Source organism: Mustelus asterias, unplaced genomic scaffold (genome assembly GCF_964213995.1).
Source record: "Mustelus asterias unplaced genomic scaffold, sMusAst1.hap1.1 HAP1_SCAFFOLD_1494, whole genome shotgun sequence".
Lineage (NCBI taxonomy): Eukaryota > Metazoa > Chordata > Chondrichthyes > Carcharhiniformes > Triakidae > Mustelus > Mustelus asterias.
The window spans coordinates 64,680-88,597 of record NW_027591439.1 but is presented as its reverse complement, the minus strand read 5'-3'; the positions used below and the strand labels follow the sequence as shown (position 1 = coordinate 88,597).

The window sequence follows — 23,918 nt, the reverse complement described above, 5'->3', positions numbered from 1 at the left end:
ACAGGCCCTTCGGCCCACGATGTTGCACCGACCAGTTAAAAAAAAAAAAACTGTGACCCTCCAACCTAAACCAATTTCTTTTCGTCCATGAACCTATCTACGGATCTCTTAAACGCCCCCAAACTAGGCGCATTTACTACTGATGCTGGCAGGGCATTCCAATCCCTCACCACCCTCTGGGTAAAGAACCTACCCCTGACATCGGTTCTATAACTACCCCCCCTCAATTTAAAGCCATGCCCCCTCGTGCTGGATTTCTCCATCAGAGGAAAAAGGCTATCACTATCCACCCTATCTAAACCTCTAATCATCTTATATGTTTCAATAAGATCCCCTCTTAGCCGCCGCCTTTCCAGCGAAAACAATCCCAAATCCCTCAGCCTCTCCTCATAGGATCTCCCCTCCATACCAGGCAACATCCTGGTAAACCTCCTCTGCACCCTCTCCAAAGCCTCCACATCCTTCCTGTAATGTGGGGACCAGAACTGCACACAGTACTCCAAGTGCGGCCGCACCAGAGTTGTGTACAGTTGCAACATAACGCTACGACTCCTAAATTCAATCCCCCTACCAATAAACGCCAAGACACCATATGCCTTCTTAACAACCTTATCTACTTGATTCCCAACTTTCAGGGATCTATGCACACATACACCTAGATCCCTCTGCTCCTCCACACTATTCAAAGTCCTCCCGTTAGCCCTATACTCAACACATCTGTTATTCCTACCAAAGTGAATTACCTCACACTTCTCCGCATTAAACTCCATCCGCCACCTCTCGGCCCAACTTTGCAACCTGTCTAAGTCTTCCTGCAAACTACGACACCCTTCCTCACTGTCTACCACACCACCGACTTTGGTGTCATCAGCAAATTTGCTAATCCACCCAACTATACCCTCATCCAGATCATTAATAAATATTACAAACAGCAGTGGCCCCAAAACAGATCCCTGAGGTACACCACTTGTAACCGCACTCCATGATGAATATTTACTATCAACCACCACCCTTAGGAATAAGGAACCTTGGTTCTCGAGGGAGATTGTAACACTGGTTAAGAGTAAGAGAGAGTTGTATGAAATGTACAAGCAGCAAGGAACAGATCAGATGCTCGGAGTATAAAAAGTGCAAGAAGCTACTTAAGAGGGAAATCAGGAGGACTAAAAGAAGACATGAGGTTGCTTTGGCAGACAGAGTGAAGGAAAATCCAAAGAGCTTCTATAGGTATGTTAGGAGCAAAAGGATAGTGAGGGATAAAATTGGTCCTCTTGAAGACCAGAGTGGTAGACTGTGTATGGAACCAAAAGAGATGGGGGAGATATTAAATGGTTTTTTTGCATCCGTATTTACTGAGGAAACGGGCATGGAGTCTACGGAAATAGGGCAAACAGGTGGGGAGGTCATGGAACCTTTACAGATTAAAGGGGAGGAGGTGCTCGCTGTCTTGAGGCAAATCAGAGTGGATAAATCCCCAGGACCGGACAGGGTATTCCCACGGACCTTGAGGGAAGCTAGTGTTGAACTTGCAGGGGCCCTGGCAGACATATTTAAAATGTCAGTATTCACGGGGGAGGTGCCGGATGATTGGAGGGTGGCTCATGTTGTTCCGTTGTTTAAAAGAAATCCGGGAAATTATAGGCCAGTAAGTTTGACGTCGGTGGTGGACAAGTTATTGGAAGGTGTGATAACGGATAGGATCTACAAATATTTGGATAGACAGGGACTTATTAGGGAGAGTCAACATGGCTTTGTGCGTGGTAGGTCATGTTTGACCAATCTATTAGAGTTTTTCGAGGAGGTTACCAGGAAAGTGGATGAAGGGAAGGCGGTAGATGTTGTCTACCTGGATTTCAGCAAGGCCTTTGACAAGGTCCCTCATGGGAGGTTAGTTAGGAAGGTTCAGTTGCTGGGTATACATGGGGAGGTAGTAAATTGGATTAAACACTGGCTCAATGGAAGAAGCCAGAGAGTGGTTGTGGAGGATTGCTTCTCTGAGTGGAGGCCTGTGACTAGTGGTGTGCCGCAGGGATCGGTGTTGGGTCCATTGTTGTTTGTCATCTATATCAATCATCTGGATGATAATGTGGTCAATTGGATCAGCAGGTTTGCTGATGATACAAAGATTGGAGGTGTAGTGGACAGTGAGGAAGGTTTTCAAAGCTTGCAGAGGGATTTGGACCAACTAGAAAAATGGGTTGAAAAATGGCAAATGGAATTTAACGCAGACAAGTGTGAGATATTGCACTTTGGAAGGACAAATCAAAGTAGAACGTACAGGGTAAATGGTAGGACTCTGAAGAGTGCAGTTGAACAGAGGGATCTGGGAATACAGGTACAGAATTCCCTAAAAGTGACGTCACAGGTGGATAGGGTCGTAAAGAGTGCCTTTGGTACATTGACCTTTATAAATCGGAGTATCGAGTATAAAAGTTGGAGTGTTATGGTAAGGTTATATAAGGCGTTGGTGAGGCCAAATTTGGAGTATTGTGTACAGTTTTGGTCACCTAGTTACAGGAAGGATGTAAATAAGGTTGAAAGAGTGCAGAGAAGGTTCACAAGGATGTTGTCGGGACTTGAGAAGCTGAGTTACAGAGAGAGATTGAATAGATTGGGACTTTATCCCTGGAGCGTAGAAGATTGAGGGGATATTTGATAGAGGTGTATAAGATTTTGATGGGTATAGATAGAGTGAATGCAAGCAGGCTTTTTCCGCTGAGGCTAGGGGAGAAAAAAACCAGAGGGCATGGGTTAAGAGTGAAAGGAGAAAAGTTTAAAGGGAATATTAGGGGAGACTTCTTCACGCAGAGAGTGGTGGGAGTGTGGAATGAGCTGTCGGATAAAGTGGTAAATGCGGGGTCACTTTTAACATTTAAGAAAAACTTGGACGGGTTCATGGATGAGAGGGGTGTGGAGGGATATGGTCCAAGTGCAGGTCAGTGGGACTAGGCATAAAATGGTTCGGCACAGACAAGAAGGGCCAAAAGGCCTGTTTCTGAGCTGTAATTTTCTATGGTTCTATGAAAAATCTTAGCCCCTGAAGGTTAATTCTTGTTTCTGGACCAAGTGACCCAGTTAGAAATATCTGGATGGGCCAATTCCATTTCGGATGTCAGACCCCCAGAGGAGAGAGTGACAGCGTTACCAGTGCACCCCAGAGGAGAGACAGAACTGCCAGTGCACCCCCAGAGGAGAGAGTGACAGAGTTACCAGTGCACCCCCAGAGGAGAGAGTGATAGGGCGTGGTGGGAGGGGAGCAGTGAATAGAAACCAGACTCCATCATGTTCAGGACTAACAGAATGCGAGAGTTTCAAAAACATTGTAATATTGCACTGAGCACTTACCTGGCTGCTGTATTGCTGTGGCCAGTTCTCTAGTAAGAAGTCTAACAACACCAGGTTAAAGTCCAACAGATTTATTTGGTAACAAATGCCACTAGCTTTCGGAGAGCTGCCTCTTTGTCAGGTGGAGTGGGAGATGTGCTCACAAACAGGGCATACAGAGACACAAACTCAATTTACAGAATAATGATTGGAATGCTAATACAGCTAATCAAGTCTTAAAGGTACAGACAATGTGAGTGGAGAGAGCATTAAGCACAGGTTAAAGAGATGTGTATTGTCTCCAGACAGGACAGCCAATGAGATTTTGCAAGTCCAGGCAAGTTGTGGGGATTACAGATAGTGTGACATGAACCCAACATCCCGGTTGAGGCCGTCCTCATGTGTGCGGAACTTGGCTATCAGTTTCTGCTCAGCGACCCTGCAGTGTCGTGTGTCGTGAAGTCCGCCTTGGAGAACGCTTACCCGAAGATCAGAGGCTGAATGCCCGTGACCGCTGAAGTGCTCCCCAACAGGAAGAAAACAGATGCCCAGGACCTCTGCTGTTTGTGATATATATAAATGATTTGGAAGGAGATGTAGCTGGTCTGATTAGTAAGTTTGCGGACAACACAAAGATTGCTGGAGTTGGGGATAGTGATGAACATTGTCAGAGAATACAGCAGGATATAGATAGGCTGGAAAATTGGGCGGAGAAATGGCAGATGGAATTTAATCCAGATAAATGTGAAGTGATGCATTTTGGTAGATCTAATGTAAGGGGGAGCTATACAATAAATGGCAGAACCATCAGGAGTATAGACACACAGAGGGATCTGGGTGTGCAAGTCCACAGATCCTTAAAGGTGGCAGCACAGGTGGAGAGAGTGGTGAAGGCGGCATATGGCATGCTTGCCTTTATTGGACGGGGCATAGAATATAAAAGTTGGCATATGATGTTGCAGCTGTATAGAACGTTGGTTCGGCCACATTTGGAATACTGCGTCCAGTTCTGGTCGCCACACTACCAGAAGGACGTGGAGGTGTTAGAGAGAGTGCAGAAAAGGTTTACCAGGATGTTGCCTGGTAATGGAGGGTCTTAGCTATGGGGAGAGATTGGGTAAACTGGGGTTGTTCTCCCTGGAAAGACGGAGGATGAGGGGTGACCTAATAGAGGTGTACAAAATTATGAAGGGCATAGATAGGGTGAACAGTGGGAAGCTTTTTCCCAGGTCGGAGGTGACGAACACAAGGGGTCACAGGTTCAAGGTGAGGGGGGCAAGGTTCAACACAGATGTCAGGGGGACGTATTTTACACAGAGGGTGGTGGGGGCCTGGAATGCGCTGCCAAGCAAGGTGATTGAGGCGGACATGCTGGGATCGTTTAAGACTTATCTAGATAGCCACATGAACAGACTGGGAATAGAGGGATACAAAAGGATGGTCTAGTTGGGCACATGAGCAGCGCGGGCTTGGAGGGCCGAAGGGCCTGTTCCTGTGCTGTATTGTTCTTTGTCTTTGTTCTTTGTAGTTTTGCCTGGTGATTGCCAGTTCTCTAAGCAGAGATAGAGAGAGAGAGAGCAGGAACACATTTCCCACTCAACAACTCAGCATCTCCGGAGCTTGGGTTTCAGATTCACAGGAACACAAATGACATCGAAACAGACTGTCCCCTCCCCCAACACCCGCTCCCCCCCACCCCCGCTCCCCCCCACCACCCCAACCCCCGCTCCCCCCACCACCAACTCCCCCCCCCACCAACCCCCCCCACCCCGCCAGCACCTACTCCCCCACCCCGCCAACACCCGCTCCCCCCCACCCCACCCCACCCCACCCCACCCCACCAACACCCTCTCCCCCCACCACCAACCCCCGCTCCCCCCACCACCAACCCCCCCCACCACCACCAACCCCCCCCCACCCCGCCAACACCCGCTCCCCCACCACCAACCCCCGCTCCCCCCACCCCGCCAGCACCTACTCCCCCCACCACCAACCCCCCCCACCCCGCCAACACCCGCTCCCCCCACCACCAACCCCCGCTCCCCCCACCACCAACCCCCGCTCCCCCCACCACCAACACCCGCTCCCCCCACCACCAACCCCCCCCCCACCCCGCCAACACCCGCTCCCCCCACCACCAACACCCGCTCCCCCCACCACCAACCCCCCCACCCCGCCAGCACCTACTTCCCCCACCACCAAACACCCCACCCCGCCAACACCCGCTCCCCCCACCACCAACCCCCCCACCCCGCCAGCACCTACTCCCCCCACCACCAAACACCCCACCCCGCCAACACCCGCTCCCCCCACCACCAACCCCCCCCACCCCACCAACACCCGCTCCCCCCACCACCAAATCCCCCACCCCACCAACACCCACTCCCCCCACCACCAACCACCCCCCCAACCCCTCTCTCTTATCCAACCCCCCCTTCCATTCCTCCACCACACTCCCTTTTCAGCTCCCTCAAGCCCACCCCTCGCGGGTCTCTGTTGCCAATGAGATTAATCCAGATGCTCGTTTAGAGCAGCAGTGAGATTCCCGCAGGCCCTGACTGCTCCTCTAGTCAATCGTTGGCAAAGCCAACAATTAATATTATCGAGTATCAGAGGGAACCCACAGCCCATAGAATTATTCACAATGTTTAGAAAAATGGCAGAATGTAGAAGAATAGTTCGAGTAACTTTTATCATGTCTATTTGCTGAGTTTAGGCTTCTTGAGTTAATGATGTTAAGCAGCGTGAGGTGTAGTCTGGGTGTGGAATTGTAATCACTGCTCAGACACTGGGTGCTCATTAATTACAAAAATAATCTCACCAATCCGTACAAATCATTAATTTTTCTTTTAAAAGAATGGAGAGTGTATATAGTGCGGTTTCCGGGGCGGGGGTGGGAGTTACTGATGTTTCGATCCAGGCAGGAAACAAAACTCATTACAAGAAATTTATTTCAAAAATACAGAATTGAAAGTGTCGATTATAAAATACTGTTTAACAGTAAAAACAGAGTCAAAACTGGAGATAAAGTAAAAAGCAAAATACTGCAGATGCTGGAAATCTGACATATAAACTGAAAATGCTGGATAGATTCAGCAGGTCTGTGGAGAGAGAATAGAGTTTCCGGATGATTAGAACTCCCTCCCTACAGGTTCTACCAGACCTGCTGAGTATTTCCAGAATTTTGTTTTTATTTCGGGTAAGGTACATGGGATAAAGTAGTATCCATTTACTGCAGAGTTTTTATATCCATTTTCCAGACAGACTGTACTATTGCACATTCAACTGTAACTAATTTAGTGACACAAAGATTCTGACAATAGTTACACAAGGTACAGACCAGAACCACAACCTGGATTCTCAGCTGAAATGGGACACAGTGTGCTGAAAGATATTAAATCAAATAAACTACCATCTCCCAGCAAACCCTTAACATTGCTCCAACACATTATTGGCAACAGGAGTTATTCCCAGCTCCCCACAATGGGAGCTGGACTTGGCATTGGAAGTAAACACATATGGAAGGGAGAGAGATAAATATATAACTCCATTAGAGGCACTTACACCATTAATGATTCTTTTGGCACAACTTAGTTGTAGTGAATCAGACTTTGATCCAGTTCCTGAACCTACTCCCGATGCTTTGAAAATTCATAGAATGAAACAGAATGAGGCCATTCAGCCCACTGTCCCCCTGCTGCAATAATTCCATTTCACTCACCAATTTTCATCATGGTTTCTTAGTTCCTGGGATAAGCAATACTGCAAGGATTTAAATCACAACTACAGCAAGTCAATAAAAATTCTAAAATATCTCATTTAAATAGCTAAAATAAAGTAAATAAAACTTGGACCATAACCTGTAGCAAATCAATAACTGCCCAGAGTGTCCATCAGTCAGAATATTGATTCTCCAGGATCAATGAATCAAACTTTGTAAGTTTCATAGTGACGGCAGTGAGATATCAGCTTGTGCCATGTTGCAATATCACAGCTGCTTTTCCTTAGGAATTGTTGCCAGGTTAAGATTTTCAAGATGCTGCTTTTTAATTCTAGAAAAGCTGTTAGTTCTACATTTTCTGAGCAATTAGTTGAACAGATTTTCTCCCTATCCCAAAACTCGAGTCCGACTCTCTAAATATCCAAGGATCTACATTTGTTGCAGACATTCTCCAGTGTTTCCTTGAAGATTTGTAGTTGCACCGTGCATTGGTGCATTCCGTATGTACACAGCAAGATCTGTCGGGCTTTAGACTGAACATCCTCCCACCTGGAGAAGCTCTCTGGAACTGAACAAACACAAATATCATTGAGAGTTCAGCAGCTCGCAGGAAGATCTCCAACACGTTCAGTCAGATTTCAGCATCAGACTCAACAACCACTGAAACATTTCAGGAGCAGCATAACTAACTCAAACTCCCCAGGCTACACCTCCCCCGGCTCCCAAACCTGTGGACTAATCACCCCATTGACAGCACACTCTCCCCGCGCACCTCACAGTCCCCCGTCTCTCTTTCTCCCACCCACTCCTTCCCTCTCTCTCTCTCCCCATCTCTCCTCTTTTTCTCTCCCTCCCTCCAACTGCCCCCACCCCTTTCACTCTCTCCCTCTCTCTCCCCTTTCACCCACAAAAGCCCAGTAACTCAACACCATCACGGTCAGAGTGTATCAAAGGGTTAATCTCAGTGTGTGCCAAGATAAAACTATAAACTGCTTACTCAGTTGTAAGTGCACAATCGCTGCTGTTTTGCCCACAGTTAGTGACCACACATTCAAATCTTCAACAGAATGAACATCCTCGATCTTTAAAAGGGCGTCACGTATGTGATGGACATCGAGATGTCTCGGAGTTCCTGAGGGGACAGAAATCAACAAATAGTCTGTTTCAGAGAATTGTAACCCCGTCTAAGTGGTTACATCAGCATCATACAAATTCTCAATGTACATTTTGAACATAAAACCTGCAGCTTTCTGTAATGTTATACTGAAGAGTTGAGAGGAGCAGACATCAGCAGTGAGATAATCGATGTAAATCATCAACTGATGCAGGACAAAAAGACCAAAGAGAAAACCTTATAAAGTGCCTGATGACCCAATCTGTAGAGTCTCACAACCTGTGAGTACGGTGAATCAAACTCCAGGCAATCAGATTGCACGCTAGGTGGTAAATCTCACCAGGACAGAGCAACAAATCAGCACAGTGGTTAGCACTGTTGCCTCACAGCGCCAGGGACCCAGCTTCAATTCCAGCCTCGGGTCACTGTCTGTGTTGAGTTTGCACATTCTCCTCGTGTCTGCGTGGGTTTTCTCCGGGAGCTCCGGTTTCCTCCCACAGTCCGAAGATGTGCGGGTTAGGTTGTTTGGCCATGGTAAATTGCCCCCCCACACCACTCCCTCTCCCCCCCCCCCCCCCCCCCACACCACTTCCTCTCTCCCCAGCAGAGTGCTGGGCCTGGGTACTCTGTGTTCGTGATATATTTTCCAGGCAGGAGGGTGATGACGACTCGCTCAGCACCATTCTGATGATGCCCTGGTGCAAACCAGCCTGACTGCTGCCTGAGATCCACATGCACGCTGGCACCTGGGCCCACGCCTGTCTAGTGGGTAAGGGATCCGAAACCCCCAGACAGGGCCCTGGGGCGGGTGGGTTGGGGGACGGGAGGTCATCGCTCGTGGGGTCTGAGAGACCAATGGCTTCCTTTTCTCAGTGACACCGCATTGAGGGGCCTCCCCAACTGACATCACCATGAGGCATCCATCGGGTGATCGTCAATGGGGCAGGAATCCTATTCGAAACAACCTCTTCACAGGTGGTTGTGGAGAAGAAACATTTATTTACAGTAAAGCTGTTCAGATAAGCTGGTGAAACACAGAAACTTGTGACAAGAAAACACTGAGGTGCCGACAGTCCTTTCTAACCAGTGCAGCCCGTCACCCCCGTGCCATCTCAGAGCAACTACAACTCCCTCACCTTACGCTGCCTCACACTGCGCCTCAGTGACTCCCCAGAATGTACATCGGAGGTGGAGGGGGCCAGCTGCCTATCTCGCCCCGTGGCCTGTGATGCGCGTGGCGGGCGTCCTCTGGAGGCCCTGGACCTTGAGGGGCCCTGGCCGGCTTCCAGGTGTCTGGGATGTTTCCATGACACCCTCTTCATCCCGCTGCCTCTGAGATGCCCCAGTGTCAGGAAGGGGGGAGTCAGAAGGTGTTGCCATAGCCACAGTCTCCTGGCTGGAAGGCCCCGGCGTGGGCTCGCGCCCTTCCTTCTCCCTTGGGGTCCCTTTTGGCCCCTGGGTCATTCCATGGGACACTGGTGCTTCTGCAGCGAGCTCCAGAAGCTCCGGCGTCACCTGGCACTGCCAGTCCTGGAGAACCACCTGTGTCCTACCCATGGTGGGCAACCCCTCCGCGATGGCCATTTGAGTTGTGGGCCATCTCTCAATGGCCGCAGCAAGTGCCCTGTGAGACTGAGCCATTCTCTGCAAGCCCTCAGCCGTGGCCCTCTGAGACTGGGCCACCTTCTCAAGGGTTGCTGCCATTGTCCGCTGTGTCTCAGTGCTGTCCCTCTGGGTCTCCTGCAAGCTCTCGAGCCTCTCAGCCATGGGCCGCAGAATCTCGAGAAGCCTGCTCAGTCCCTCCGCCGTGGCCTGCTGTGACTCGGCCATTGCTTGGAGCCTGCCACCCATGGTGAGGATCCCCTGCCCCAGGCTTTCCACTGCAGATGCCACCCTTGCAGTGTTGGCCTGGGAACCACGCATGACAGGCGTGCTGGTCCGCCTGAAAGCTTTGAGACTCCTCCCAGCAGCCTCACAGTTGGTCCAGTGTGGCCGTCAGCCCTTCCTGCATTCCCTGGCTCTGTTGCTGCATCTCCAGCAGCTGAGGGAGAAGTGATCTCAGAGGCCCAGCATGTAGCCTGGGGCCAGCTGAGTCCTCGCCTCCAGCAAGTCCCCGCATGCCAGAGGCCTCGGACGTTTCCTCCTCCACCCAATGTACATCAGCAGATGTGTCGTGCTCACCAGAGAGTGACCCAGAAGCCTCAACACTAACCGGACCCACTGACGTGTCTGTTTCTGCGATGGTGATTTGTGAGGTAGAAGCTGACGGATAAACGGTGCCTCCCTCGGAGGTCCCTTCACCCATATCCTCCGAGGACTCATCCGAGCTATCGTTCCCAGGATGGACGGGAGCTGTAGCCGGGGCCTGCGGTCCAGAAGGCCCCGGGGCATCAGGATTTGTCCCTGAATCACAGGACACAAGGTGCAAGGGAGGGAGAGGAATCCGGGAGGCCAAACACATGAACCACATGGCTCCCTTGAACATAGAACAGTGAACCCAGACAATTACATCACAGGGACAGGCCCTTCGGACATCCAACCCTGTCGCGACCAGGCTGCCCCTCTGATTTGTTTGCCCCCATATGCCTCTGTTCCCATCCCATTCAGATAGCTGTAGACATGCCCCTTAAATGTCCCTATAGTTTCCGCTTCCTCGACCTCCCCGGGCAGAGAGGTCCAGGCACCCACTATCCTCTCTATGCAAATAAGATGCCTCATACACCTCCTTCACACCTTGCCCCTTGCACCCGAAACTCGTGCCCCCAAGAAGTTGCCTCAACGCGAGTGTAGGAATGCCAGGTGCTCATGTCTGGATGGCAGACCGACCATGTAGGTATATACCGCAGGGCAAGAGTTATAGCTGGGGGAAAGGAAATTATGATGCGATTAGGCGAGATTGAGGTGGCATAGGTTGGGGAAGGAAACTGCAGGGGATGGGCACAATTGAAATGTGGAACTTGTTCAAGGAACAGCTACTACGCGTCCTTGATAAATATGTACCTGTCAGGCAGGGAGGAAGTGGTCGAGCGAGGGAACTGTGGTTTACTAAGGAGGTTGAATCTCTTGTGAAGAGGAAGAAGGAGACTTATGTTAAGATGAGACGTGAAGGCTCAGTTAGGGAGCTTGAGAGTTACAAGTCAGCCAGGAAGGACCTAAAGAAAGAGTTAAGAAGAGCCAGGAGGGGACATGAGAAGTCTTTGGCAGGTAGGATCAAGGAAAACCCTGAAGCTTTCTATAGGTATGTCAGGAGTAAAAGAATGACTAGGGTAAGATTAGGGCCAGTCAAGGACAGTAGTGGGAAGTTGTGCGTGGAGTCTGAAGAGATAGGAGAGGCACTAAATGAATATTTTTCATCAGTATTCACACTGGAGAGGGACAGTGTTGTCGAGGGGAGTACGGAGATGCAGGCTGTTGGACTGGACGGGATTGAGGTTCATAAGGAGGAGGTGTTAGCAATTCTGGAAAGGGTAAAAATAGATAAGTCCCCTGGGCCGGATGGGATTTATCCTAGGATTCGCTGGGAGGCAAGAGAGGAGATTGCAGAGCCTTTGGTTTTGATCTTTGTGTTGTCATTGTCTACAGGAACAGTGCCAGAAGACTGGAGGATAGCAAATGTTGTCCCCTTGTTCAAGAAGGCGACTAGGGTTCAAGAAGTGCGGCCGCACCAGAGTTTTGTACAGTTGCAGCATGACCTCCTGGCTCCGAAACTCAATCCCTCTACCAATAAAAGCTAACACACCGTACGTCTTCTTAACAACCCTATCAACCTGGGTGCCAACTTTCAGGGATCTGGGTGTCCATGTGCATAGATCCCTGAAAGTTGGCACCCAGGTTGATAGGGTTGTTAAGAAGACGTACGGTGTGTTAGCTTTTATTGGTAGAGGGATTGAGTTTCGGAGCCAGGAGGTCATGCTGCAACTGTACAAAACTCTGGTGCGGCCGCACTTGGAGTATTGCGCACAGTTCTGGTTGCCGCATAATAGGAAGGATGTGGAAGCATTGGAAAGGGTACAGAGGAGATTTACTAGGATGTTGCCTGGTATGGTGGGAAAATCATATGAGGAAAGGCTGAGGGACTTGAGGTTGTTTTTGTTAGAGAGAAGAAGGTTAAGAGGTGACTTAATAGAGGCATACAAGATGATCAGAGGATTAGATAGGGTGGACAGTGAGAGCCTTTTTCCTCGGATGGTGATGGCTAACACGAGGGGACATAGAAACATAGAAAAACTACAGCACAAAACAGGCCCTTCGGCCCCACAAGTTGTGCTGAACATATCCCTACTTTTTAGACCTACCTATAACCCTCCATCCTATTAAGTCCCATGTACTCATCCAGGAGTCTCTTAAAAGACCCTATTGAGTTCACCTCCACCACCACTGACGGCAGTCGATTCCACTCGCCCACCACCCTCTGTGTGAAAAACTTACCCCTAACATCTCCCCTGTACCTACCCCCCAGCACCTTAAACCTGTGTCCTCTCGTAGCAGCCATTTCCACCCTGGGAAAAAGCCTCTGAGAGTCCACCCGATCTATGTCTCTCAACATCTTATACACCTCTATTAGGTCTCCTCTCATCCTACGTCTCTCGAAGGAGAAAAGACCGAGCTCCCTCAGCCTATCATAAGGCATGCCACTCAATCCAGGCAACATCCTTGTAAATCTTCTCTGCACCCTTTCAATCTTTTCCGCATCCTTCCTATAGTGAGGCGACCAGAACTGAGCACAGTACTCCAAGTGGGGTCTGACGAGGGTCTTATATAGCTGCATCATTATCCCCGGACTCCTAAACTCAATCCCTCGATTGATAAAGGCCAGCACACCATACGCCTTCTTAACCACCTCCTCCACCTGTGGGGCCGATTTTAGAGTCCTATGGACCCGGAACCCAAGGTCCTTCTGATCCTCTACAGAGTCTTTCCCTTTATATTGTACTCCTTCATCCCATTTGACCTGACAAAATGGACCACTACGCATTTATCTGGGTTGAAGTCCATCTGCCACTTCTCCGCCCAGTCTTGCATCCTATCTATGTCCCTCTGTAACTTCTGACATCCCTCCAGACTATCCACAACCCCACCAACCTTCGTGTCATCGGCAAACTTACCAACCCATCCCTCCACTTCCTCATCCAGTCATTTATGAAAATGACAAACAGCAAGGGTCCCAGAACAGATCCCTGGGGCACACCACTGGTGACCGACCTCCATTTAGAAAAAGACCCATCTATACCCACTCTCTGCCTCCTTTGGGCAAGCCAGTTCTGGATCCACAGAGCAGCAGCCCCTTGGATCCCATGCCCTCTCACTTTTTCTAGAAGCCTTGCATGGGGGACCTTATCGAACGCCTTGCTAAAATCCATATAAACCACATCTACCGCTTTCCCTTCGTCAATGTGTTTAGTCACATTTTCGAAGAACTCCACCAGGCTCGTAAGGCACGATCTGCCCTTGACAAAGCCATGCTGAGTATTCTTGAGCATACTAAACCTCTCTAAATGCTCATATATCCTGTCCCTCAGGATCTTCTCCATCAGTTTACCAACCACTGAGGTTAGACTCACCGGTCGGTAATTTCCTGGGCTATCCCTATTCCCCTTCTTGAAAATAGGAACCACATCCGCAATTCTCCAATCCTCCGGCACCTCCCCCGTCTCCATCTGTTCCCTCGCCTCCCACAGTAACCTGGGGTACATCCCATCCGGACCGGGCGACTTATCTATCTTGATGCCATTCAAAGATTCCAGCACAACCTCTTTGTTAAAGTCCACATACTCAATCTTTTCAGTCCACCGCAAACCCGCAGTACATCCACCCAGGTCCTTCTCCTCTGTGAAAACCGAGGCAAAATACTCCTTAAGCACCTCTGCCATTTCTACTGGTTCCGTACAGATTTTCCCGCCTTCACCTTTTATCAGCCCTATTCCTTCACGTCTCATCCTTTTACTCTTCACATATTTATAGAACGCCTTAGGGTTCTCCTTAATCGTACCTGCCAAGGCCTTCTCGTGACCCCTTCTGGCTCTCCTAATTTCCTTCTTTAGTCCCTTCCTACAAGCCATATACTCATCTAGATCCCTATCTTCACCAAGCTCTCTGAACCTTTTGTACCCTTTTCTTCTCGACTAGGTCCCGCACAGCTTTCGTGCACCACGGTTCCTTTAACCGGCCAACTCCTCCCTGTCTGCTCGGAACGTTGTCCTGTAGAACTCTAGACAGACATTCCTTGAAAAACTGCCACCTCTCTTCAGTACATTTCCCCGAGAATACCTCCTTCCAATTTACTCCTCTAATTTGCTGCCTTATGTCTTCATATTTCCCCTTACTCCATATAAACGCTTTCCTAGCTTGCCTGATCCTCTCTTTTTCCAATACAAGCATAAAGGAGATAGAGTTATGATCGCTATCCCCAAGATGCTCTCCCACTGAGAGATCTGACACCTGTCCAGGTTCATTGGTCAGTATCAGATCAAGTACAGCCTCTCCTCTTGTAGGCTTGTCCACATGCTGTGTCAGGAAACCCTCCTGAACACACCTAATGAACTCCTCCCCATCCAATCCCCTTACCCTAGGGATATTCCAATCTATGTTTGGGAAATTAAAGTCTCCCATCACAACAACTCTGCTATTACTGCATCTCTCCAGGATCTGTTTCCCTATCCACTCCTCCACCTTCCTGTTACTATTGGGCGGCCTATAGAAAACTCCCAGCAAAGTGATCGACCCCTTCCCACTCCGAACTTCCACCCACAGAGACTCTGTGGACAATCCCTCCACAGCATACACCTTCTCTACAGCTGTGACACTATCCCTGATCAGCAGTGCCACTCCACCCCCTCTCTTGCCTCCCTCCCTGTCCTTCCTGAAACATCTGAATCCCGGCACCTGGAGTATCCAGTCCTGTCCCTGAGACATCCAAGTCTCCGTAATGGCCACCACATCACACTTCCAGGCATCGATCCAGGCTCTGAGCTCATCCCCTTTATTCACTATACTCCTGGCATTAAAGTAAACACATCTCAATCCTTTGCTCTGAGCTCTTTCCTTCTCTATTCCCTGTCCATCCTCCCTCTTGCACCGTCTATAACCCTTCTCCGTTTGCGAGCTAACTTCCTCGCTCCCAGTCACCTCGTCTCGATCCCCCCCCCCCCAACCTATCTAGTTTAAACTCTCCCCAGTAGCCTTAGCCAACCTTCCCGCCAGGATATTGGTCCCCCTGGGATTCAAGTGCCACCCGTTTTTTGTGTACAGGTCACACCTGCCCCTAAAGAGGTCCCAATGGTCCAGGAACCTGAATCTCTGCCCCCTGCACCAGTCCCTCAGCCACACATTCATCCTCCACCTCACTCCATTCCTGTCCTCACCTTCCCGTGGCACAGGCAGCAATCCTGAGATTACTACCTTTGCTTTCCTCCTTCTCAGCTGTCTCCCTAATTCCCTATACTCTCTTTTCAGGACCCCTTCCCCCTTCCTTCCCACATCAGCGGTACCAATATGTACTGCTACCTCTGGCTCCTCTCCCTCCCCCCTCAGGATTTCTGGGAGTCGACTAGCAACATCCTGGATCCTGGCCCGAGGGAGGCAGACCACCATCCGAGACTCCCGCCTGCCTCCACAAAAACACCTGTCCGACCCCCTTACTGTCGAGTCCCCGATTAACACTGCCTTCCTCCGCTTTTCCTTAGCCCTGTGAGTTACAGGGCCGGACTCCACTCCGGAGACACTGCCACTGCTGCTTCCCCCAGGCGGGCTGTCCCCCCCAGCAGTACTCAGGCAGGAGTACTTGTTGTGGAGGGGCACACCCACCGGGGTGCTCTCAATCACCCGAGCTTTACCCTTCCTGGCCGTCACCCACTTGGCCTCCACCCGTGGCCCTGGTCTGACCACCTGATGATAGCTCTTGTCTATCACCTCCTCATTCTCCCTTAACAGCCTTAGATCCTCGAGCTGCAGTTCCAGCTCCCTAACACGGGCCCTCAGGAACCGCAGCTCGACACACCCCTCACAGATGTGGATGTCCGGGAGGCCAGGTGCCTCCAGGACCTCCCACATCCTACACTGGGAACAACACATTGGCTTCACACTCATATTTGACCCTTTATACCAAGGTACACAGAGAAAAGTAAATAAGAATTAAAAACTCACCCCTGCTCGCTCTGTCCCCCGAAGCCCCGTGAGCCAAAGCCCTTATAGCTCACACTCTGCTCCCTGCTCACTCCGCTGCCCGCTCCCGACGCTGCCCGCTGTATACTGCGGCATCCCTTTTATACTTCGCGCGCTTAAAATACCCTTCCCAGACTCCTTTAAATTGCGGGGTGAGAGATATAGGACAGATGTTAGAGGTAGGTTATTTACTCAGAGAGTAGTAAGGGCGTGGAATGCCCTGCCTGCAACAGTAGTGGACTCGTCAACATTAAGGGCATTCAAATGGTTATTGGATAAACATATGGATGATATTGGAATAGTGTAGATTAGAGGGGCTTTAGATTGGTTTCACTGGTCGGCGCAACATCGAGGGCCGAAGGGCCTGTACTGCGCTGTAATGTTCTATGTTCTATGCTGTCGCTGACAGCCCGCGTCGCCCCTTCTCTGGTGAGCTCCAGCGCCCGCTCTTCAGACGGGGCGAGGACCTGGAGGTCTGGCTCACCACCCCCTGTCTTCACCCTCTGACGAGTGTTGTGGTCGGTCTTCCTCTGTGGAGACAGAAGGAACCATAAAATAAATGATGGCGTGACTCATGCAGAGAATCAGGTGGTGACCCTTAGAGGGCAAACACAGTGAGGCTCATTGGGCGGAAAGGACGGAGGTGCTTGGGGGTCAGGAGCTGGAAGCATGTCGGGTGCTGGGAATAGGAGGATCTGGGGGAGATATGGGGGAGCATGCTGAATGGGGTTCAGCACTCACCCTTGCTGCATGGATGAGGTGACTGATTTTTTTTCCGGCACTGCCTCACGGTTCGGGGGGGCCAGTGCCCTGACACTGACCGAGGCAGCGACTGCCTCCCAGGCCGCATGGCCATCAGGCCCCCATGGGTCTGCGTCCTCCCGGGAGGAAGAGGGTGGCCCGCCTCGCCTCTGCTGCATCCAGCAGCCTCCCCAAGTTGTCCTCAGAAAATCGGGGGCTAGTCGTGCACACATAAGGGGACGGCACGGTAGCACAGTGGTTAGCACTGCTGCTTCACAGCTCCAGGGAGCTGGGTTCGATTCCCGGCTTGGGTCACTGTCTGTGTGGAGTTTGCACATTCTCCTCGTGTCTGCGTGGGTTTCCTCCGGGTGCTCCGGTTTCCTCCCACAGTCCAAAGATGTGCGGGTTAGGTTGATTGGCCGTGCTAAAAATTGCCCCTTAGTGTTTTGAGATGGGTAGGCTAGAGGGATTAGCGGGTAAAATATGGAGGGATATGGGGGTAGGGCCTGGGTGGGATTGTGTTCAGTGTAGACTCGATGGGCCGAATGGCCTCTTTCTACACTGTCGGGTTTCTATGATCTATGACATTGTCCTGTACTGCCTGCCTGTCCATTCTGGAGTTTCTTATGGAGCTGCCCTTCATTAGGCCAGATCAGCTGCAGGCAGTTTGACAGAACATTCCAGCAAGTTCCATGCAGTTTGCTTGTTAGCATTGAGGGGAAGGCAAGTGCGCACTTGCAGGTGTGCTGCTGGGGAGGGGGTGGGGGGGGGGGGGGGCAGTGGTGGTGGATGAGTGCCTCAATGATTAACGACAGGGGAGAGAGAGGGGGGTGTCACACAGCCATCGGAGTGTAAGTGGGATGGGGCCATGTGCGGGATTATCCGGCCCGGCAGTGATGTGACGGGCGCGTTTTTTCGATTTTTTTCCAACTGCGCGGTTCAGAGCTCCGATCGTCCCGGCAGCGCTAAGCCCCGCCCACAGCGCGAATCGGACTGGAGATGGCTGAGAGCGAATGGGGGCGCCTGAAAGCGGATTTCTCAGTCGGATCTGTACTAGGCCCAGATTCGGCACTTAGAATGAAAATGGTAAAATCGGGCCCTTAGTGTCAGGGGGATTATCAGGGTAAATATGTGGAGTTACGGGGATAGGGCCTGGGTGGGATTGTTGGGGGTGTAAGTTCGATGGGCCAAATGGCCTCCTTCTGCAATGTGACATTTTAAATACTGTATAAAATATTGTTTTTCATGGAACCACAGTACAGGAGGCCATTCTGTCCATGGCACCAGTTGAGGTACCAGCTCTTTAACTAGAATTATTCAATCCTATGCCATTTCCTTGCACTTTTCCTTATTGTATTTATATTTTCCTTCATAAACCATTCAGCCTCTGCTTTAACCGCCCACCACCCACAATAATTCACTTCATACTCAAATAATCTGCTGAGTTTGGGGAAAGAATCTGCCAATTGCTTTCTGCTCATCTGTACCTTCTGATTCCCAATATCCTACCAATCAATCCCAATCCCTCACTGTTCATCCTTTTATTCAGAAACTGGCCAAAAATAGTTCAAACTATTCCAATATTTCCACTCGCAAATTCCAAATAGCACCCAGATTTCTCATCTCGTGTGACTGCTATCCGCGTGTGGGGAGCGGAGGTTAGATAAGTTACTGCTGCTGTTCCCAACATTACTCCCTCGTGCGGTGAGCAGAGTTTAAACATTAAACTCCAAACGGAAATGTTGCCATTTCAAACGAGGGGTGATAATGTTAACATTTATTTGTGGTTACCAACCCTGCCGACTGTTTCTACAGAAACTCTAGCTTGAAACTTCATCACAACAAACAATTTCAAGCGGAGATTCCAATCTGAATAATGAGCAGAGATGATTAGATTTTAGCGTTTCAGTGTCAAACCGGGAGTAAATGTGCAAAATAACCCAGCATTTATTGCCCATCCCTAATTGCCCTTGAGAAGGTGGTGGTGAGCTGCCTTCTTGAATCGCTCCAGTCCCTGAGGTGTAGGTACACCCGCAGTGCTGCTAGGGAAGGAGTTTCAGGATTGTGACCCAGCGACAGTGAAGGAACAGTGATGTCTTTCTAAATCAGGATGGTGGTGTTCCCATGCATCCATTGCCCTTGTCCTTCTAGCTGGTAGAAATCACAGTTTGGAAGATGCTGTCGAAGGAGTCTTCATTAGTTGCTGCAGTGCATTTTGTAGATGGTACACATGGCTGCCGCTGTGCATCAGTGATGGACTGAGTGAATGGTGAAGTTAGTGGATGGGGCCGCTTTGTCCTGGATGGTTTTTGAGTGTTGTTGGAGCTGCATTCATCCAGGCGAGTGGCAAAGTATTCCATCACACTCCCGACTCGCACCTTGCAGATGGTGGACTGACTTTGGGGAGTCAGGAGGTGAGTTCATCTCTCCAAGATTCCCAGCTTCTGACCAGTTCTTGTATGCACAGTAGTAATATGGCTACAGTGACAAAGGCCATTCAGCTTATCATGTCCATGTTGACTCTGTGTAACAGCAGCACAGCAAATTCACTGTGCTGCCTTTTCCACTGGCCCAGTAAACCTTTTCTTTTCAGTTAAGGGAATAACTATCTTTTGAAATTTATGATAAATCAGCATCCACCACATTCTCAGGCAGTATCCGGAGTAGAAAGGACAAGAAATCCAACAATATATCTCCTACCTTCCAGGAAGATTAGACTCGTGTCCCTCAGAATTTGGAAAGTTGTGCATAACACCAGGAAGGAGAAAATGTAGGTGCAGATTGGGTCAGCAATCTTGTACTCGGGCTGCAAGAAAAACACTCAAAATGAAGAGCGACTGGCAATAGGAACAACATTTTGTATCAGAGACTGAAATCCCTCAAACACACTAAACTACTGAGGTAGTTTGGGCTGAGGTTAGAAACAGGAAAGGAGAGGTCACCCTGTTGGGAGTTTTCTATAGGCCTCCGAAAAGTTCCAGAGATGTAGAGGAAAGGATTGCAAAGATGATTCTGGATAGGAGCGAAAGTAACAGGGTAGTTGTTATGGGGGACTTTAACTTGACAAATATTGACTGGAAAAGCTATAGTTCGAGTACTTTAGAGGGGTCAGTTTTTGTCCAATGTGTGCAGGAGGGTTTCCTGACGCAGTATGTAGACAGGCCAACAAGAGGCGAGGCCACATTGGATTTGGTACTGGGTAATGAACCAGGCCAGGTGTTAGATTTGGAGGTAGGTGAGCACTTTGGTGATAGTGACCACAATTCGGTTACGTTTACTTTAGCGATGGAAAAGGATAGGTATATACCGCAGGGTAAAGAGTTATAGCTGGGGGAAAGGAAATTATGATGCGATTAGGTGAGATTTAGGATGCATAGGATGTGGAAGGAAACTGCAGGGGATGGGCACAATTGAAATGTGGAGTTTGTTCAAGGAACAGCTACTGTGTGTCCTTGATAAGAATGTACCTGTCAGGCAGGGAGGAAGTGGTCGAGCGAGGGAACCATGGTTTACTAAAGAAGTTGAATCTCTTGTGAAGAGGAAGGAGACTTATGTAAAGATGAGACGTGAAGGCTCAGTTAGGGCGCTTGAGAGTTACAAGTTAGCCAGGAAGGACCTAAAGAGAGAGCTAAGAAGAGCCAGGAGGGGACATGAGAAGTCTTTGGCAGCTAGGATCAAGGAAAACCCTAAAGCTTTCTATAGGTATGTCAGGAATGAAAGAATGACTAGGGTAAGATTAGGGTCAGTCAAGGACAGCAGTGGGAAGTTGTGCGTGGAGTCTGAAGAGATAGGAGAGGCGCTAAATGAATATTTTTCGTCAGTATTCACACAGGAAAAAGACAATGTTGTCGAGGAGAATACTGAGATACAGGCTATTAGACTAGACTGGATTGAGGTTCATAAAGGAGAAGGTGTTAGCAATTCTGGAAAATGTGAAAATAGATAAGTCCCCTGGGCCAGATGGGATTTATCCTAGGATTCTCTGCGAGGCTAGGGAGGAGATTGCAGAGCCTTTGGCTTTGATCTTTATGGAATAGTGCCAGAAGACTGGGGGATAGCAAATGTTGTCCCCTTGTTCAAGAAGGGGAGTAGAGACAACCCTGGTAATTATAGACCGGTGAGCCTTACTTCTGTCGTGGGCAAAGTTTTGGAAAGGATTATAAGAGATAGGATTTATGATCATCTAGAAAGGAATAATTTGATTAGGGATAGTCAACACGGTTTTGTGAAGGGTAGGTCGTGCCTCACAAACCTTATTGAGTTCTTTGAGAAGGTGACCAAAGAGGTGGATAAGGTTAAGGCAGTTGATGTGGTGCATATGGATTTCAGTAAAGCGTTTGATAACGTTCCCCACGGTAAGCTATTGCAGAAGATACGGACACATGGGATTGAGGGTGATTTAGTGGTTTGGATCAGGAATTGGCTAGCTGTAAGAAGACAGAGGGTGGTGGTTGATGGGAAATGTTCATCCTGGAGTTCAGTTATTAGTGGTGTACCGCAAGGATCTGTTTTGGGGCTACTGCTGTTTGTCATTTTTATAAATGACCTGGATGAGGGCGTAGAAGGATGGGTTAGTAAATTTGCGGATGACACTAAAGTCGGTGGAGTTGTGGACAGTGCGGAAGTATGTTGTAGGTTACAGAGGGACATAGATAAGCTGCAGAGCTGGGCTGAGAGGTGGCAAATGGAGTTTAATGCGGAAAAGTGTGAGGTGATTCACTTTGGAAGGAGTAACAGGAATACAGAGTACTGGCCTAATGGTAAGATACTTGCTAGTGTGGATGAACAGAGGGATCTGGGTGTCCATGTGCATAGATCCCTGAAAGTTGGCCCCCGGGTTGATAGGGTTGTTAAGAAGGCGTACGGTGTGTTAGCTTTTATTGGTAGAGGGATTGAGTTTCGGAGCCAGGAGGTCATGCTGCAACTGTACAAAACTCTGGTGTGGCCGCACTTGGAGTATTGCATACAGTTCTGGTCGCCGCATCATAGGAAGGATGTGGAAGCATTGGAAAGGGTGCAGAGGAGATTTACCAGGATGTTGCCTGGTATGGTGGGAAGGTCTTATGAGGAAAGGCTGAGGGACTTGAGGCTGTTTTCGTTAGAGAGAAGGAGGTTAAGAAGTGACTTAATAGAGGCATACAAGATGATCAGAGGATTAGATAGGGTGGATAGTGAGAGCCTTTTTCCTCGGATGGTGATGGCGAGCATGAGGGGACATAGCTTTAAATTGAGGGGTGATCGATATAGGACAGATGTCAGAGGTAGGTTCTTTACTCAGAGAGTAGTGAGAGTGTGGAATGCCCTGCCTGCAACAGTCGTGGACTCGCCAACATTAAGGACATTTAAATGGTCATTGGATAAACATATGGATGATATTGGAATAGTGTGGGTTAGATGGGCTTTAGATTGGTTTCACAGGTCGGCACAACATCGAGGGCCGAAGGGCTTGTACTGCGCTGTAATGTTCCGTGTTCTATGTTCTATCTCAGTTAAGGCAGCGTGATCGGTGCTTCAGAGAGGAACAAGCATCTCCCCTTCCCCCCCACAACTAAAGGGCAATTTAGCATGGCCAATCCCTCTAACCTGCACATCTTTGGACTGTGGGAGGAAACCGGAGCACCCCGGAGGAAACCCACGCAGAAACGGGGAGAACGTGCAGACTCCACACAGACGGTGACCCAAGCCAGGAATCGAACCCGGGTCCCTGGCGCTGTGAGGTCACTGTGCCGCCCGGATTCACTGGGGTGCTGCCAACTTTGAGGAAATATAAATGAGAAAGATTTGGAGCTTTTTTCATTAAAACAGAATAATCCATGGTGATTTGAGAGATGTATTTAAAATGATAAATGATGTGAAGAGAGTGCAGGTGTTCGGGACAATCAAGAAGCAGCGACAGATAGGATCAGAGACCAAGGGTCAGTGAGAAACACATTCCCGCCAGACCCAGTGTCCCGTGGCCATTTCACACTCGAGCGAGCATTAAGCTGCTCCAGACGGGACCCCCCACCCCTCCCAGGGCCGTCAAGGCAGTAAAACCTGGAGAGCAAGATGGGGGAGGGGGAGGGGGAAATCATTGTGTCCAGGAGTTCAGAGGTACCAGACCTTGAGGAGGAAGGGTGGTGAGGCCCCAGACAGAGGCTTCATGAGGGGGCACATGCACCCCTTCCCAGCCGGGAGAGCTCCATTCATTATCAGGCCTGCTCCCACACCAGCAGCCTAACAATGGAGGCTGGGTGGGAAATGGCCCTTCCTCGATTGGGACAAGGGTGAGGCCTTGGCAGAGTGAAATTGGTCTTTTAAAGGTAGGCGGTAACCCCGAGGGAATCCCGTCCCTGAAATTTCACAATCTCCTCCCAACACCCACCTAAGAACCCGCCAGTGCCCAAATTTTAGTCATAGAATGGTTACAGCACAAAAGGAAAACATTCTGCCCATCATATCTGTGCCAGTGCTAGCCCCACTTACCTGCCTTTTCCCAACAGCCCTGATTTTTAAAATTCCCCTCTTGCCTTGATTGAAGCTGCCTCCAAACTCTCAGGCACTCCAGATCCTAACTATTCACTGTGTGAAAAGTTTCTCCTCATGTCCCCGTTGCCTCTTTAGCCAATTACCTTAACGCTGTGCTCCCCCATTCTCAAACATTCTACCAAGGGAACAGTTTCTCCCTATTTACTCTGTCCAGATTCTGAATACATTGATCAGGCCACCCCACAACCCCCTCCCCCGCCCCCCCGCCCTCAACCTTCCCTTCCCCAAGGGGAACAACCTCTGCTTCTCCAATCCATCTTCATAACTGAAGTCTCTCATTCCTGGAACCATTCTGGCGAATGTTTCTGAATTCTCTCTAAAGTTCCTAAA

General features: G+C 49.6%; 1 protein-coding gene across 4 annotated transcripts in view; it reads right to left on the bottom strand.

Annotated features, from left to right (window-relative positions):
- Positions 1-6,253: 6,253 nt before the first annotated feature.
- The window catches only part of slc30a4 (solute carrier family 30 member 4), a 38,090-nt gene continuing 20,425 nt past the window's right edge, over positions 6,254-23,918 (bottom strand). For all 4 annotated transcript variants that reach the window (XM_078206422.1, XM_078206423.1, XM_078206421.1 and 1 more), the window contains exons 6-8: positions 19,761-19,866; positions 8,043-8,177; positions 6,254-7,613 (exon numbers count right to left, since the gene is read on the bottom strand). In XM_078206422.1, the coding sequence (XP_078062548.1) occupies positions 7,459-7,613; positions 8,043-8,177; positions 19,761-19,866 (396 nt within the window). In that variant the 3' untranslated portion in view covers positions 6,254-7,458. The remainder of the gene's footprint in view (positions 7,614-8,042; positions 8,178-19,760; positions 19,867-23,918) is intronic.